This window comes from Mustela erminea, chromosome 19 (genome assembly GCF_009829155.1).
Source record: "Mustela erminea isolate mMusErm1 chromosome 19, mMusErm1.Pri, whole genome shotgun sequence".
Taxonomy (NCBI): domain Eukaryota; kingdom Metazoa; phylum Chordata; class Mammalia; order Carnivora; family Mustelidae; genus Mustela; species Mustela erminea.
In genome coordinates this window covers 1763821-1782122 of record NC_045632.1, presented here as the reverse complement: position 1 = coordinate 1782122, position 18302 = coordinate 1763821, and the positions used below count along the sequence as shown (strand labels likewise).

Sequence of the window (18302 nt, the reverse complement as noted above, 5' to 3'; positions counted from 1 at the left end):
CTGCTACAGAATGAGAGATGATGTGGAGGACAGGTGAATTATTCCAGACAATTGTCCTAGCCCAGACAGTCCCTGGGTAACTGCCAACTCGTCACAGGTGCATGAGTGGGCCCAACAGAGACCAGAAGAACGGCCAGCTGAACGCAGCCCAAAATTGTACAAAAATTGTAAGCTAAACCCATGTCTGTCTTTTCAAGCCATTAAACTGGGGGTTGGGGGCGGGGAGAGGTAGTTTGTTACACAGCAAGTGCTAACTGATAGGCCCTTAGTTTTGGAAATCTTCCCAGATCCTTGTATTAAATTCCTCCTTTTGTTTTTATTGAACCACTTAAGGAAGTATCCTTTGCTTTCAGCCCATGACTTTTATGAAGTATGGCCTACTTGTGTAGGTGGCTTCCAGGGATTTGGTGAGCTAGGCAGATGGGGCACCGGCAGCTGGGGTGAGGGAGAGAAAGGCAGTCTCTGGGACTCTCAGCAAGATGGGAACATCCCAAGACAAATCATCAGGACGGAGGCGGTCTCATCTGGAGCCCCCAGGAACTTCATCTTGTCCAGCCCCAGGATGCTCTCGTTGCCCTTCCCAGGATCACCTCTGATGCTGACAGACAAGGGCCCACTTCAGCAGCATGACCGTATTCTTTGTCTGTTAGACCTATAATGAGAGAGAGATCGATCATCATCATCATCATGGTCATCATTAATGTGACGTTTATGAAAGACATTTATGAAAGCTTTACCACTGCCAGGCACTATTTGCCATGTTTCACTCCTGCCATGTCTTGTAATCCGCACACCTTCCCTTGGAGGTAGGAATTACCATGATCCTTGTTTTACTGATAAGGCAGAGGGTTAGCCTGGCTTCAGAGCCCATGGACCTAACTGCAAACAACAGGGAGCTCTCGTGGCGAAAGTGTGCGGGGCTCCCCCACTGAGCCCATACCCCTCCTTCCCCAGCACTGCTCTTCCCCACTGGGAGGGGCAAGACAGCCACGCCTGTCCTCGTGATCTCATCTCCAAAGCTGCCATGATTGGAAGAGGCTGGTTACTCCTGGTTGACGTCACTTCCGTCCATCCTCATACGTCCCCGTACGTCCTCGTACGCCCTCATTTGTCCTTGTACGTCCTCATACGCGCTCATACGTCCTCATATGTCCTCGTACGTCCTCTTACGTCCTTGTACATCCTCATACGTCCTCATATGTCCTCGTACGTCCTCATACGTCCTTGTACGCCTTGGCCAAAATGGTGGGAGGACCGGAAGTGACCCCTCCTCCCTGCCCGTGGAGGCAGGGACTGGATGTCTCATCATGCTTCCTCTCTAAGAACGTGGTTTTGGATGTGGATCTGGGCTTGGTTCGGTGTGCGCCATTTGTCAGAGGCGCGTGCCTGGGCAAGGTGAGTTTCTCTGGTTTACTCACTTGCAAAATGAGGACAAGAACGTCCCTGTCCCTCAGAGTAGCTCTGACTTGAAGGCTGTCGGCACTTACCGAGGACCCGGGAAGTTGCAGCTGCTACAGTGATGAGGATGATTGGGGGGGCGGGGGGCGGGCTGGTCAGGCAACAGCCTGGCCCTCCTCCACCCTTGCAAGTTTCCACATGGGACTCCGGGACTGGACACCTGGCCCCAGCCTCTCCCTGTCGATGGACAAGGCCTTTGCAAACCTTGTCAGCTTGCAGTACATAAACTATGAAGGCTTGTGTTGTTATGGCAGGAAAAGAGGCAGTTGAGGTGAGGGGCGATAATTAGGAGAGAGGCAAGGTTCTGGGTTTGAAACCCTCTCTAGCTGTTGGGTCTGGGGCCAGTCACTTCTCTCTGAGCCTTAATTTCCTCTTTGACAAAAACAAGTTTCTTTCTTATCTACAGCCGCCCTTCCTCCTCCCCCTCCTCCCCAACATCTGCAGAGCTCTTGTGGAAATTAAATAGAATAATGTTTAGCGAGCACATAGTAGACCCTTGATACATGGTAAGATATTATAGTATTACAGTAATAGCTAATACATCTAGGATTGAAATGCAAGTCAAAGAGTAAGTCCATGGCTTTTGTGTCGCTCAGAACACAAACCAGGTCCTTATAGGACCCTCAAGACCTTAATGCTGTCTGTCCACCCCTACCCCCATTCCCATGGCCTATTTCTCTTCCCATTCCTCACACCACTCCAGCCACGCTGTGGCTTGCTATGGCTTGAACACCCCAGGCAAATCCTACCTCAGGGCCTTTGCACTGGCTGTTTTCCCCACTGGGTATGCCCTTCTGCCAGACATCCACTGACATCCATCCCTCCTTTGCTCAGTGTCTTTGTTCAGATGTCACTTTTTTGGGGAGGCCTTCACTGACTTAGTTAAACCGTACCCCACCCAACCCTGGCCTTACTTCCAGCCTTACTCCTCTGCTTAGCACTCATCATTATCCAACATGCTATCTATATTTTACTTGGTCATCATGTAAATTGCCCGTGTTTCTGACTCAGATGTAAGTTCATGAGGTCCAGGACTTCCTGCTGCTATTCCCATGGTTTCTCCAGTGTGGGCAGAGTGTGCACTGGATCGATACTTGTAGAAGGAACGAATATGGTGTGGACCACATCCCAGGCACAGCTATAGATACTGTAGAAATACTAGCTTGTTTCATCCTCTCAACAGCCCCGAGGATGGCATTTTGCAGATGGGCAAACTGAGGCACAGACCACAGGAGTGACTTGCCCATGGCCTCACTGTGGGTAAGGAATAGAGCTGGGGTTTGAACCTAGGCAGATGAGCTCCAGAATCCTTCTCTGTCTCTTTGTTCCCCGGCGTCACGTTGGGTGGGTGCATCAGTGTCTGTATCCTCTTCCCTGAGTCCAAAGCTTCTTGGATGAGGTTACCAGTTGGGCTTCTGCCTTGCTGCAGAGTGAGCTCTGACTCGTGGGGACTGAGCACGTCAGGCAATGGACAGGGGCGGAGGACAGCACATACCTTATGCTTTGGACGATGATGAAGCCTATGCCTCCTATCAGCATCGCGGCCCCCACATTTCCAGCCAAGAGGAGGGCAATGGCACCTCCTCCTGACACCGAGAGGACGGGGTCTGGCTCGATGGGCTCAGCGTCTGTGGGATCCACGTTGTCTTCTGGGGACCAAGAAGGGGCAAGACTGGAGGAGCCATCCTCCCTCCACAGCCCCACTCCCACCCTTTCACCCCCTAAATGTGTCTTCAGTCTACCCCCTCTTCCCCACTCTGGTCTCCACTCCAGGCTCCTCCTGGCTTTCCTGCCCTAGTCTCTCCCTTTTCACTTCCCCACCACTAGAAGTCGGAGAGGTTTGTGGAAAGATCAGACTTGACCCTGTTCCTCCCCTGCTCAGAACCTTTCTGTGGCTTCCCAGGACCTCGGGAGGAAGCCTTGCTCATTTTGGCTTTGATGCCCTGCCACTTGGCCAGCCCTCTCTCTCTCCTCACCTTTATAATTTAGTTCCATTGGACTCTACTCAATTTTCTAAGTTCACTTCTCTTTCCAGCCTCCTGGCCTGGATGCAATTTATTCCATTTTCCTTCCCTTGGCCTGGATAATTCTTATGTATCCTAGTACCAGCTCCATTGTCCCCTCCTCCAGGAAGCCCTCCCTGACCTACTTGCTGGGTCAGGTGGCCCCTTGGGTCCCACATCTCTTGGCTCCCCCACCCCAGTCTTGCCCACTCTGACAATTACTGTTTGTGGAAGGGTGTGTCCCCCACTGCTCTGTCCCTCACTCAAACATTACTACTTGAGGACAGGGCCAGGGCTGTCTTCCAGAATGTCCCCAGCACCTCCCAGTATGGGGTGGTCATGTAGTAGGCAGCCAATAAACATTTCTAGTACAGTTGATGAATGAATAAAGGGGGTCTTTCTCAATGAACATACCAGAGTCCCCTGCTGCTACAGGATTTGAACCTTTTTTCTCCCAGTGAATCACTCCCAAACCAAATCCTGAAGCTCCTACTGGAGCCTGGCTGGGAAGAAGTAGCAGTTCTCTGAGACCCAGCCAAGCCAGACCTTCCAACCCCTGCCCTTCCCATGCTCTAGACTCATGTGTTCCCTGCTGCCCAGATCCCTCCCTGGCTTCCCTACTGGCCAGGTTCTCTGTACCATTCTAGCTCACTCCAGGCCTCTTGTCCTCCATGGATAAGTACATGAAAAATAATATTCATGAGGATAGCTGCTATCTAAAGGACCTGCTTTCTTCTTTTTTTTCAAAGTAGGCTTGAATTCACAAGGCCAAGATCAAGACTCACATGCTCCACTGACAGAATGGGCCAGGCACCCTTAAATCACCTGCTTTATAACAGTGTTTTCCTGGCCTCACTCGTGTATTATTTCTGCTCCTTATGACAGTCATGTGGAGGTATACAGAGTCACCCCTGTTGTCACTTCCTGTTACACCCAGGAAGAAACAGAGGCCTGGAGAAGGGATGTCACTTATCCTAAATCACCTGGCCAGGAAGGCACAAGGGTGGGAATTGAACCCAGGCTTAACCCCCTCCCAGACCACTTTCTTGATCCCAGCTGCCACCTGGGGCTCCACACATGCCACCGCATATAGTTATGGTCACAAAATTAATAATAATATGGATAATGGTAATTGCAGCTATGAAACTAACTCATGCTTTCTGAGCACTAGCGTTCAGTAGCACTGGGCACTATGATTTTAAGCTGTTCGCTTCCTCATTGAATGCTCACAGCTACATTTCGGGGTGGGAGCTATTATTTCCCCAATTTATAGATGAGGACACTGAGGCACAGAGAAGTCAAGGAAGTGGTCTAAAGTCACACAGCTAGGAAGTGGCGGAGTCAGAATTCAACTTGCAAAGCCTGTGCTCGGAACCACTCATTACCACCTGCATTGTGTGTGTGTGTGTGTGTGTGTTGCAGATATGTGCTGAGACCTAGAGAAGTCAAGTTCACATAGCCAACAAATTGTTGGAGCTGGGACACCCAAACAACTGATTCCAGATCCCGAGCTGAGCTTTTGATAGAGTTCATCTCTGTGAGCTGCAGCCTCTGTAAAATGGGCTAATAGTCCCCACTCTGCCGGGCAGATGGAAGGACAGGACGACATCTTGGCTAGAAGGGCACTCAGAGGGGATTGCTGTGTAAGTGACTCAATGCAACCGAGGAGGCAGAAGTCTGGGGTGGGAGTGGGGGACTCACGTGGCAGCATGAGGGTCACCGGAGAGGAGGAGTACTGTCCCTGGCTGTTCTTGGCTGTGCACACATAGGTGCCCAGGTGCTCCCAGGACAGCCTCCGGATGATCAGCCTAGACCCAGTCTGGTAGGGCTCCCCATTGAAGGTCCAGTGCAGCACAGGTTTGGGGGTGATGGAAGAAGCCAGACACTCCAGGATCACTGAGTAGTTTAGGTCACTCTGGATAATACCCTCAGTGTCGTAGGGAAATGTCAGCAGCATCACCCCGTTGGAGCTGGCTGTGTAAACGGAGAGCACGGTCATGTGGATGGGCAGCACTCACAGAGGCCAAGCACTTCTCTTGTCCAACATTCATTCATTCATTCATTCATTCATCAACAAGTGTGTTTGGAGTTGCTGATTGGTGTCCAGTGCTGCTCCAGGCACGGGGCCGTAGCGTAGTTGTTGGCGCCCCCGTCCCAGCCCCACACCCTCACCATGTCCACCGGCCACATTGCACCTGTTGCCCGGGCACTTTCTTCGGCTGCCAGAGCCTGCTCCGGCCAAGGGGGGAGCAGGCCAGAGAATTGGGAGATGAGCCCAGCCAGGGCACTGTGCTATGACTGGCATGGGCTGGTGTATAACTATCCCAGCTGCCCATCCCTCAGCTGGCCCAGGGCGAGGCCAAGGACCTGGAAGGAGTGGCTGGATTCTGGATCAGTTTGAAAGCAGAGCCCCCAGGATTTGCTGATGGATTGGAGAGAGACAGAGAGAGAGAGAGAGGAGTCAAGGGAGGGCCTCCAAGGCTTGGGACCTGTGCCACTGGCTGCTGGGAACCCTCTTTACAGAGATGGGGCACCCATAACAGTTCTCTTTCCAGGTTAAAGACTTGAGGTCCAGGGATTCTTAGACCCAGGCTTTGTGGTCAGAGAGGCACGGTGAGTATTTGGACCTGGAAGTCTGATGTCATGGTGAGTGTTGGGAGCCTCCCCACTGAGCTGATTCCCAATTTCAGTGCAATGTGATAAAGTGCAAAGAACTTTAGATCCAACCAGGAACTCATGGAAGGCTTCCTGGAGGAGATGGTGTCTCAGCTAAGCCTTGCAGGAGGAGAAAGAGCACTCCAGGTGTAGAAATAAGAATCAATGTAGTATCTACTTGGATCCGGCTCTTATGAGGAGCCAGACACCATTCCAAACACATGCTAACTCATGGCTGGTTATGAGTGAGTGAGACCCATCCATGCTTGGATGAAATCATTTAGGAAGTTATAATCAGCGTTTGAAATGTGATATGAACTATAATATGATAGAAAATATCAGAATGCATTTTATGACACATGTCTTACCTGTGTGTGTGTGTGTGTGCTTGTGTGTGTGTATATGTGTACACACTGGGTCACGATGTGAAGTTTATTTCTCATGGTGGGTCATGATCAACAAAGCCTGAACACCAGATTTACTCCTGAAATCCTCAAAACAACCCTATGGGGTAGGTTCTGCCATGACTCAATTTTATAGATGAGGACACTAAAGTACACAGATGCGAAGTCAATTAACAAGGACACCTGGCTGGTCAGAAATGGAACACCACATCTTTGCAAGGCCGTCCTGGTTTCAGAGTCTGCACAAGCTCTGGGCTGAGCATGGCATGGGCATGGGGGACCTCTACCCCATTTGGTACCCTGAAGATGGTGCTGGGCTAGAGAGATCATGGGGGAAGGAGATAAGCTCCAGGACCATAAAAAGTCTTATAGATCCCGGCTTGGCCTTTGGCTTCTAGGTGACCACAGGCTATTGGCATCACCTCTTGGTCTTAGTTCCCCACCTGTGCAGTGGGGTCGGCGCTCGAGCATCTGCTTTCTCGGGTCGTTGTGAAGTCCCCTCTGTTTGGTATGTAGTAAGAGCTTAGTAAGTTGGAGCCAGTCCGTCCTGCATTTTGGTGTTTACTCCAGCTCACCTCTCTGTAGGAGCACTTTCTCCCACTCAGCCTGAGGCCAACTCCTGCGCTGCCTACAGGTCCCAGCTCAGATGGCCCCTCCCCTGGTGAGCCCTACCTGTCTCCTAGGCTGGATTCTCCCATGACTCTGCTCATGAGCCCAGCCTCACCCAGGACAGAGAAGCACTGAAAGAGGATTTGATGCATACGCAAGAATCAGCGCTGGTAAGTGTTTTGTTGAGTGGAAATCTCAGGCCCTGCACAGTCAGTGCTGCAGACCACCAGCTCTGCCCACCTCCCAAAGCCTCTCATGGCCCGCACCCCCTACACGGCTCTGCTCCCAATTTCTTATGCTTCCCAGATCTCTGTTGACCCTCCAGCCTTGCCCACACTGGTCTCTCTGCCTGAGAACTTGGTCTCTTTGGGCCCCACTCACCCAGGTCAGCTATCTGCTCTGTTGCACTCCTGCGTCCTCTGTTGGTTTCCAGCACTGCGTCTTGAACTGTCTGGTTTCCTATGATCAGGCTGCTTTGGGTGTCCGGCGTATCCTGGCCTGTGTGTTTGGGCCCTGGGAAGCCCTCAGGGGAGAAGATCATAGTCTCTGGCTGGGCATTGTACCCTCGGAACCAAGAAGTGGAGAGAACATCATTCGGGCTTCTGGACACAGGCAGGCGGGCACTGGCTCCTTCGGTCAGGGCGTCTGGAGATGCAGGGGCGGGCGGCTCCAAGGAGGCAGAACAGGTGCAGGAGGCGATCAGGATGCCTTGGAGGAGGTAGGAAGGGAGAGGAGAAAGCAGAGGGAGCAAATGGGACCAAAGGCGAGATGTTGCCCCAGCAAGTAACCCTTCCCGAGCTGGTGAGGAGTGTGGCACATTGAGTGTGGCAAACAGTGATGATAACAGAGATAGTGTATGGGGGTGTGGGGCACCTGGGCAGCTCGGTTGGTCACATGTCTAGACTTCTGCTCAGGTCATGATCTCAGGGTCCTGGGCTTGAGCTCCGTACTCAATGGGGAGTCTGCTTGAGGATTCTCTCTCTCCCTCTTCCTCGCCCCTCCCCCTGTTTGTTCTCTCTCTCTCTCTCTCAAATAAAGAAATATTAAAAGAAATAAAAGGAAATACTCACTGAGCACCTCCCACAAGCCAGACACTGTTCTAAGCACTGAACCTTTATTATCTTACTCCTTCATCGACGCCACCAAGCACACATTACTCAGGGAATCCTGCTGATCCATTTTCTGACCTTCTCTGCCCTGCTCTGGAAGGCTGACTTCTTTGATCTGCATTGTCAGGTCCCTGTGTCTTTTGCTTCAGGTTGGCTTTTGCCAATGGGAGTGAACTTGAGGTAGTTGGTCCCCCAACTCCCTCCCTGCTCCATCAACACCAGTCATTCGTGTCCCTCTGTTAGAGCTCCTGGTCCCTCTCCATATACCATTGTCTTTGGGTTTGGGGGGTCTGGTCTTCCTCTTAGGGTTTCTAGCACAGAGGAGGTAAGAGCTTTCTGCCATGGCTAGCCTCTGGGTGCTGCACGATCTCAGATGGGTTTATCTATGCCCTGTCTACACCTCTGCAAATAGTCCCTTTTTTTACCCTCCCCCATTACTCTTTTTGAGTAGACCATTTTCCTGCCTCAACCCTTAATGACACAACTATTACACCCCCAAGAGGACTGAGGAAATGGAAGTTCAGAGACCTGAAGACCATTGTCTAGGATGTCCTAGTTGGTAAAAGCAGGGCTGTGATCCACACCCAGGCAGGCAAAATTCCATCAGTAAAGTAGAGGGTGAGTGTGCTCCTATCATCCCCAGTTGTTCTTACTTCCTCTAATTAAATTTCCACGTGGCTTAGTGCTTAGAGTGGAATCCTTGAGGTCTGGCTTCAGACCCTATGCACATACCCAGCCACCCCAGTCTTCTGCCTCTCATTGGATTGATGGCTGTTGCAGTAAGAACACAAGGTCCAGCCATAAAAGACTGAAACAACTGAGATGAAAATGTAAAAGATTTTGGCCAAGTGAAAAACAACAACAACAAATAACCACCCACCAATCAAAAGAACAATGACATACCAGGAAAGACGGTTTGCAACAGATCTCACAGACCAAGGGCTCATTTCACTAATAGGTAAAAAGCTCTGAGATATCAGTAAGAAAAATATCAGCAACCTAACAGAAACATATACAAAGAATATGGGTAGGCAATTCATAGAAAAGAAAATTCAGATGTGTCAACATTGGGAAAATGCTCAGTTGTGCTCATGGTCAGAGAAATGCATGTTATTATTATTGTTTTTAAAGACTGTATTTATTTATGTGACAGAGAGAGAGAGAGAGCGAGCGAGCGCACAAGCAGGGGGAGCAGCAGGCAGAGAGAGAAGCTGACTCTCCACTGAGCAGGGAGCCCAATCTGGGACTCGATTCTAGGACCCTGAGATTGTAACGTGAGCCCAAGGCAGATGCTTTCCCAACTGAGCCACCTAGGTGCCCCTCTATATCCTTTGATCCTGAAATTAAATGTCAGGGAATGTGTTCTACAGATATACTTTCTCAATATAAAATGACTAATGGGCAGGGTTCTTTTGCCACACCTTAGTTATAATGGCTAAGGATTGGAAATACCCACGTGCCCACCCATAGGGAACAGGATTAATAAGTTATGGTCCGTCCACACAGTGGAATGTTACACCTGTACAAAAGGAGGAGGAAGAACTCCAGAATGGCATGAACTGAGAAGGAAAGAGCTCCAGAGTATGTAGTTAAGAAACGAATGCGTGCTGCTGGCTAGTTCTTATGGTGTGCTACCTTTGATGTAAAAACGGAAGAAAAGTAAATATCATTTGCATTTCTTATAAACATGCAGAGGAACCCCAGAAACACAAAAACAGTGGCTCTCTGTGTGTGATGGCGGGGAGAGAAGGATCAGAGGTACTGGGTAAGTAGACAGAGACTTCACGAGGTCTTTTCTGTATCTTTGAGATTTGAAGCGTTGGAACATAAAACCCATTCAAAAATTAAATTCTGAATAAAGGAAATAAGAGAGCATAAATGTTCTCAGTAGTCTTTTACACATACATGCATACACACACATGTACACACACACAAATGCGCACACACCAGAGTGTAAGATCCAGAACTGGACTGCCAGCGTGCATGTCCTGAAACTTATTAGCTCTAGTGACTTTGGGAAAGTTACTTATCCTCTCTGAGCATCAGTTTCCTTATCTATAAAATGGGAATAATAATGCCTCCAGTGATTTTCAACTGGGGATGATGTGCTCCCCGCAGGGGACATTGGCGATATCTAGAAATCTTTCTGGTTGTCATGACGGTGGGGGGGCTGCTACTGGAACCCAGTGGGTAGAGGCCAAGGAGGCTGCTTGGCCTCCTACCATGCTCAGGACAGCCCTGGCGACAAGGAAGCACTGGACCGCAAACGCGAGTAGTGTCGATGTTGAAAAGCCCTGATCTTATGCTTGTAAAGGGCTTAGAACGGTGTCCCAACAAGGTGACGGCCAGATCAGTGCTTGACATTATGATTATCATCACCATCACTGTCAACCGTTCTTGCTTCTGTAATCGCAAGTCCTCGGTGTGCTGTAAATATGACTTTTAAAAATGAAAAAAAAACCCCAATACAATAAGTGGTTACATTTTAAGGATCAGAAATATAGGACACCGTTATAGGGCGTTCTGGGTGGGTGGGTGGGGCTCACTGCCCCCCTCGTAATTCTACTGATTTTTATCTCTGAGTGGGCAACTGGTATGTTTTTCTTTTTAAAAAAAGATTTATTTCAGGGCACCTGGGTGGCTCAGTTGTTAAGCCTCTGCCTTTGGCTCAGGTCGTGATCCCGGGGTCCTGGGATCAAGCCCCCCTTGGGCTCCCTGCTCAGCGGGGAGCCTGCTTCTCCTTCTCCCACTCCCCCTGCTTGTGTTCCCTCTCTCGCTGTGTCTCCCTCTGTCAAATAAATAAATAAAATCTTAAAAAAAAGATTTGTTTGAGAGAGAGTTGGGGAAGGGGCAGAGGGAGAGAGAATCTCAAGTGGCCTCCTCCACTGAGCACGGAGCCCCACACGGGGCTTGATCTCACAACTGTGAGATCATGACCTGAGCCAAAATCAAGAGTCAGACACTTAACCCATGGAGCCACCCAGGCACCCCTGGTGTGACTTTTCTGTTCCCCTGCTCATAAGCCTTCTGTGGCTCCCCAGTGCTCTAGGACACAGCACAGATCCCCTCACCTAGCACCCTCCTACATCTCCACGCCCGTCTTACCACTCTTCCCTCACTGCATCAGGCAGACTGAGCTCTGTGCAGTTGCCCTGGCCTCCAGGCCTTTGCACGTGTGGGTCCCCCTACCTAGAATCTCTTCATCCAGTTGTGATTCCAGGTTCAGCCCCTTCTGAACCCCTCCCTGACCCTCAGGGATGCTTGGTGATGGACGCTACAGTGTCCACGCAGGGACCTCAGCAGATGGAATGATGGGAGTTCTCAGGGTGTCGCTTTTTTTTTTTGATGGAAAAAAATCTGCATTCTTACCTTTTTATGAAACAAAGGACACAGGGATTCAGTTTGCAAAACTGACATCATATTTCCCTGAGCTCTTATTTTGAAAGGGCCTTCCCTGGCCAGCACCTCCCCAGCTTTAGGCCTCAGCCGTCTTCTTTGGGCCCCCACATTCCTACCCTATGCACTCGGGGATGGGTCTGTCTTTTCTCTGGACCATGAGCCCCAAGAGAGCAGGGGTGTTTGTTGAATAAGTAATTGAAGTGGAGGATATCAGGTCACCGGGTCTGCAGTTGGGGGTAAAGTTCTGACTCTGACACCATTGCAGGTCCCTGGTGATCCCACGAGTGTCCCCAAGGCACCTTAAGGAGACTTCCCATCTTGGGGACCCTTCCTTTAGCTGCTGTAGAATCATGGATTCAGGGGCGCCTGGGTGGCTCAGTGGGTTAAAGCCTCTGCCTTTGGCTCGGGGCATGATCTCAGGGTCCTGGCATCAAGCCTCACATCGGGCTGTCTGCTCAGCAGGGAGCCTGCTTCCCCCCACCCCCTGCTTCTCTGCCTACTTGTCATCTCCGTCTGTCAAATAAATAAATAAAATATTTAAAAAAATTTTTTTTAAAAAAAGAACCATGGTTTCACTTGGAGACTTGGAGGCCACTGGAGCCTGGTTTGTAATCCTGACTCTGCCACTTATTATTTCTGGGCTCCAAGCCTCAGTTTTCTCTGCTCACCTCAAGGATAGTAATCATTTCACAGCAGTGTCTGACATTCAGTGAGATCATGAATTTTCAGGGCTGGGGACAGTCTCATTCAGGTATATTATATAGATTTTTTATATTTACACACACATATATTTTAAGTCTGCAGGATGAAGGATGGAATTTCAGAGCTGGAACTATCGAGATGACTCCAGAACTCTTAGGTTTTAGGAACGTGGCTATTTCAGTCAGGGACACTTCCCGAATTGGCAGTTAAATATAGAGACACATGCGAGATGTTATACTTGACTTCCTCAGGCTCTCAAAATTTCCGCAGAGGTCCCAGAGGCTGAGAGCGGAAGAGCAGCTGCCAAGAAACTTCATGCCCAGCTGAGGTCTCAAAACAGGGATTACGTCACTAGCTCTGCCGGCCTCGGCCATTCCAGCGCTTGCCAGTCTACGGGAATGGAGGCCAAGAGCCCCTGGAGAAGAGGGGGAGGCCCAGAGTGAGACTCTCTGGGGGAGAGTTGAGAATGAACTTCGAGCCCTCCTCCCAGGGGTGAGGGGAGTCCTGGGGCCTTCCTCATCTGCAGGCCAAGTGAGGGTGACTCCAAGGGAACCTGTCCCGGAGAACTAGAAATGCGTCAGCTGGAATCTGCAGGGACTTAGACCTCTAGGTCTCCAAGTGAGGAATGGAGAGGGAAGGGCCTGCGGGGCTGAGGGAATGGAGGCCAGAGTGGAAATGACCCACGCCTCCAGCGTTCCGTGGGACAACAGAGGTGTCCTCGTGTTTCCCATGAGGCAGTGGCGGATGCCTCCGCAGGGAGCCAGGTGGAGGCTGTCTGGCAAAGAGCCTCATGGGATGGGGCTCCCAAGGGGCTGACCTTGGCAGAGAGAGGCTGGAGGGCGCTGGGAGATGGTGGCCAGCCTCTAGTGGGGCCCAGTTCATGGAGCCCTAGGAACATAGTCTGCAGTGTCAAGGGTCTTCAAAGTGTCCCCTGCCCCCCGACAGATCCCGCAACGGTTCCTCAACCATACACAGAAGGCCTTCACTCTTTACAAGTACAGTAGCCAGATAGAAGCTTTCCTGCCCCCTTCCTTGCCTTCCTCCTCTCTGCCCATGGCCCCGAGGAGGCCACGGACCATGTCTCTGGGTGGGGAGGAAGGACACACGGAGAAATCGGCCCGAGGCCCACCATGTCCCACTACAATCTTACTGTCGTCAGACACAGGCCTGAGCTGGGGATGAGGTGAAACTTGAAATAGGGTGGCGCTTGGGGTTTTGAAACTACATGGAACCAGACCTTTTAAGACCTGGAAAAGGAGGCAATTCATTCACTTTCTGAGAGGTGTGTGTATGTCATCTTTGGAAAGTGTGTTCTTGGTAGTCAGAACATCTGGGTTCAAATTTTCCTTCTGCCACTTCCAAGCTGGGTGGCGTGGGGAAGGCACATGACCTCTCTGTGCCTCAGTTTCCCCTACCATAGAGTGGAGATCATCCAGCCATTGCCTCATAGGGTTAAGAATTATATGTTACAACACGAAAGCACTTAGAACAGAATGGCATGGAGAAGTCAGTCATGTGACCTCTTGATATTATGACTCTTTTATTATTATTTTTAAGATTTTATTTATTTATTTGAGAGAGAGAAGGAGCACGGGCAGGGAGGGGCAGAGGGGGAAGGAGAGTCTTAAGCAGATTCCCCACTGAGCAGGGAGCCAGGCACAGGGCTCCATCCCAGAACCCCGAGATCATGACCCCGGCTGAAGGCAGGTGCTTAACTGACTGAGCCACCCAGGAATCCCTATTATTATTATTATTATTTTAAAAGAGATTTACTTATTTATTTGAGAGAGAGAGAGCATGTGAGTGGAGGGAGGGACAGAGGGAGAGAGAGAATCTCCAAGCAGACTCTCTGATGAGTGTGGTGCCCCAGGAGGGGCTCCATCCCACAACTCATGAAATTGTGACCTGCTCTAAAACCAAGACTCCCACATTCAACCAGCTGAGCCCACCAGGTGCCCCTATCTTATTATTATTATTTAAAAAATATTATTGAATGTAGCTAGCTGAGGTGAGCCATGGTGCTCAGTGAAAAAGGGCTGGGTGGGGGTGGTCCTGGTCCTGAGATCTGATTCTACCCTCCCTAGCCTGAAGTCTTGGACAGCTGACTCTGCCTCTCTCTGAGCCTCACTTCCTTCCTTAGTAAATAAAAAGGGTCAAGCCTGGGTGGCTCAGTCGTTAAGTCTCTGCCTTCAGCTCGGGTCCTGATGCCAGGGTCCTGGGATCGGGCCCTGCATCGGGCTTTCTGCTCAGCAGGAAGCCTGCTTCTCCCTCTCCCACCCCCCCTTGCTTGTGTTCCCTCTCTCACTGTGTCTCTAAAAATCTTAAAAAAAAATAAATAAAAAGAGCACAGCCTCTTGGGGGACCTCAAGAGCTCTTGTGCCTCTTTCAACTGACTAGAGGCAGAGCTCTGAGAGGGGGCAACTCTGACTTGGATAGAGAGTCTCCCTGGGAGTGTCCTTTCCCTGTCCCCAAATTGTGGGTGAACCCATTGTTCCTTACGCACCTGTTAGAAGTAGCCCCTTCCAGGCAGGGCTGTGGCTCGGTCTGGCATCCAGAGGACACCTCATGCTGCGTTCTGTCCAGTTGTGGCGTCGCGCAGGGGAGGTCGCCCTGTCAGGAGTGGGGCCTTCTAGACTTCACAGTCAAGTATGTGACTTTGGCCCTGCCCCTGTCCTGGCCACACCCCTGCTTCCCTGCCTGGCTCCTGCTCTTGGCTGGGGATTCACCTCCCAGACCTGCACTCTTCTCCGTCACTGGGTTAATGGTAGTGGTGGGTGGGGAGCACGCAGGGATGGGACTCTGGGAGGAGAGGTTCTGGGGTTTTGCTCTCTTCCCTCCCTGCCCCCCCCTTTCTAGCCCTTCTGCCGCGGAGAATGATGAAGATGGAGGGTGGGGCAGAATTGTCCGGCCTCTGTCACTTCACACCAGAAAGGAATGGCCAAAGGTCATCACGTAGGAGGTGGCAGGGGCCTCTCTTGCCTCCTGACTTGGCTCCAGACTCCATGACTATCAGCTCAGAGTCTCCACTTTTCTCCTCTGTAAAATGAGGGTGCTGACGATAGTGCCTGCCTCAGAGTCAGGGGGGCCCATGGACATCAGATGCCCAGCAGAGTGCCTGGCATAGAGCAGGTGCTCGATGAATGGCAATAGCTATTAAAATAATGCGAAGTATTGGGGTGCCTGGGTGGCTCAGTGGGTTAAGCCTCTGCCTTTAGCTCAGGTCATGATCTCAGGGTCCTGGGATGGAGCCCCGCATCGGGCTCTCTGCTCAGCGGGGAGCCTGCTTCCCCCTCTCTCTCTGCCTGCCTTTCTGCCTGCTTGTGATCTCTCTCTCCATCAAATAAATAAATAAAATCTTAAAAAAAAATAATGCGAAGTATTGTTGTTGGTATCCAGGATGTCCTGGAGGCACGTTCAGAAGCTCTTTCTTGGGGCCTTGCTCATACTATATCCTGAATTTGGATTCTGGAAGGATGAGCCACAAAAGCTCCATTCTCTCATCCTTCGGACCCATTCTTTCTTCTCGATAGTTGTATCGCTCAAACAGATAGCTGGCGTTTACTGAACATCTACCATATGCCAGGCACAGCGCTTGACCTTTAAGGATTGTTGTTTAATTGAATCTTCATAGCAAAAAAAAAAAAAAAAGGTTTGCTTCATAGCAAACCTTGGGGAGTCAGAATGATCGTCCTCACTTTCCAGTGGCTCACAGAGGCTAAGTAATTCACTTAACCTCACACACAGCTATTCACAATGGCTTTTGTCAGTTCTTGGAGGGAGTCACCTCAGGCCCTTAGCACTTGCGGCTGTCTTGCCTTAGCACCTTTCACAAGTCCTCTCATGGCTGATTCCATCTCATTGTTCCATTCTCAAATCAAATAGCAACTCCTCCAAAGGGCCTTCCCTAATGCCTGCACCAGGGGAAACCCCAGCTTCTTGCTGGCAAGACACACTGTTTTCTTTTCTTTCCAAAAATTGCTACTGTCTGAAATGATTCATTTATTCATTCACTTGTTTATTCTTTATCTCCCCATTCCCACACCATCTTTAGAACATCAGGAGGGTAGGGGTTTTGTCCAGATTTTGTCTGGCTGTGTCCACATTGTCTAGGACAGTGCCTGGCATATCATGGGTGCTCAGTAATTTTTTTTTTTAATAGTGAATGAACAATGAATAAGTGAGTGAGTGTCATGGGAGTGTTGGAATTTGAACTCATATCTGACTCAGCATCTCATGCTTTCCCCTCCTGGTGAGGTCCAGGTTTCTTCTCTGGGGCAAAGTTTCACCCACAAGTCTTTGAAAATAGTCTTTATCAAGTGACTTGGTGATATCTTTATTAGCATTACCCACACTACCTTTTGTTATGACTTTTATGAGGCCTTGCTGGGGTGACTAACCAGACCACAGGACTACCAGTGGGTGATAAGCAAATATCTGCAACACGATTAATAACCATCTGTGGATGAGGAGTCTGGGGTTCCAGCTTATCTAGCTTGCTGCCTCTTTTATTGGGGTAACAGCATCTGGATTTTGCTTTGAGAAACCAGCTTTCCCATGGTTCCAGGGAGAGGAGGCCTGGGTCTGGCTAATCAGAGTATTTATTCTTCCAATCACAGTGATTGGGGGAGGGTTGGGCACGTGACCCAAACCTAGCCAATAAGAGCATTTCAACCCCGTGCTTCTGTGATAGTTGGGCGCACCACCCACACAGGCCCAGGAAAATTAAACAGAGGACTTCTACTGGAACTCTGGGGAGTAAAGTATTTTCTTTCTGTCTGCCTTGCAAAGCTGGAGGGACCTAAAGGTGGAGCAGCTGTGGCCTTCTTTCCACCATGGCTACAAAGGCTGCCTAGAAGGAAGCCAACACAGAAGAAAGCATAGAGAATAGATAAAGAGATTTCTGATGACATCATTTAAGCAGCTAGATCCCGTGGTGCCTGAAGATGGTCTAATCTTTCAGCTTTTGTGTCATCTGAGGCTATAGATTCCCATCAATCTTCATGGAAGTTTGATTTGGGATTTAGTTACATGCTTCTGAAGGAACTCTGATGGAAAGAAAGGTGAAAAACAAGAGTTTTTTTGAGAGCGTGTGGTTTGGGATCTAGTGGAAACTGAGGATGGGTAGGGGATGCCCTGGGGGGAGGAGGGGATTTAGCAGTCTGCGTTTCCCAAACCTCAGACTTTCTTATACCACATCCCAATTCCTTCCATAGTCACACCCCATCTGCACTTCTATTTATTTACTCAATATTTGACTTTAAAACGACTGAAATAAGCTCAACTCAGTTTGTAAACAACACCACCCACAAAATTACACACTAATAGGCCACTTTCCTCAATGCAGATGACAGCAAAAACAATGATGAAATGAAACATATCTGTCCACATAACTGCAAAAAATTTGGGTGTGTCGCTGAAAGAACATGAGCCCTGATCTGTTGCACAACGATGTGAAGACACTGCTGAGCTGTACCTTTAAAATGGTTAAGATGGTAAATTTTATTTCATGAGCTTTTTAAAAAAAACATTAAAAGTTTTAAAAATTATTTAAAGAAAAAAGACAAGGAACAGACATATATGTAGCTTGTCTTTATCGTCCAGCCAAGGTCGGATGAAGTTGAAATCAACCCTTCCTGGTACTCCAGGAAATAGCTAAGTTACATTTGCAGAAATCATAACAAATCATCATCAAACCCATAGATAATTTGGGGCAGGGATTAATCAAGTAGGAAAACAGCATGCAACAGATGCAACATCTAATGAGTCATTCTCTTTCGTTAGAGTCAGATAGCTCAACCAATGGAGCAAGTTCAACCTGGCTAGTGATGTCATGTGAATATTATGCTAGGCCCTGGAGTAATATGATAAGAAGGATACTTCAAGAAGAAGGCGGAGGAGGGAAAGAGGAGGAGGAGAAGGGGTAGGGGGTGTTGGGGGACAAAGGGGAGGAGGAGAAGAAAAAG

The 18302-nt window shown here is 49.7% G+C and overlaps 1 protein-coding gene and 1 long non-coding RNA gene across 2 annotated transcripts in view; one reads left to right on the top strand and one right to left on the bottom strand.

The window, feature by feature from the left end:
- Positions 1–342: 342 nt before the first annotated feature.
- IGSF23 (immunoglobulin superfamily member 23) lies at positions 343–15167 on the bottom strand. The gene is made up of 5 exons (XM_032326274.1): positions 14843–15167; positions 7511–7837; positions 5163–5435; positions 2954–3107; positions 343–652 (listed from the first exon to the last, which is right to left on the bottom strand). The coding sequence occupies exons 1-5, from the start codon at positions 14904–14906 to the stop codon at positions 619–621; spliced, it is 852 nt and encodes a 283-aa protein (XP_032182165.1). The 5' UTR covers positions 14907–15167; the 3' UTR covers positions 343–618.
- LOC116580172 overlaps positions 1338–18302 on the top strand; it is a 40440-nt gene continuing 23475 nt past the window's right edge. The window contains exons 1-2 of the long non-coding RNA XR_004281536.1: positions 1338–1395; positions 7106–7299. This is a non-coding gene — a long non-coding RNA (uncharacterized LOC116580172). The remainder of the gene's footprint in view (positions 1396–7105; positions 7300–18302) is intronic.

Excerpts from the sequence above, each read along its gene's own strand:
- IGSF23 (XM_032326274.1), bottom strand. The coding sequence starts at position 14,906 with ATGAGGTGTCCTCTGGATGCCAGACCGAGCCACAGCCCTGCCTGGAAG. Across the intron at positions 5,436-7,510 it reads AGAGCAGATAGCTGACCTGG|CCAGCTCCAACGGGGTGATG; the intron begins GTGAGTGGGGCC and ends CCGTTTACACAG. Across the intron at positions 3,108-5,162 it reads GGTGACCCTCATGCTGCCAC|AAGACAACGTGGATCCCACA; the intron begins GTGAGTCCCCCA and ends CTTGGTCCCCAG.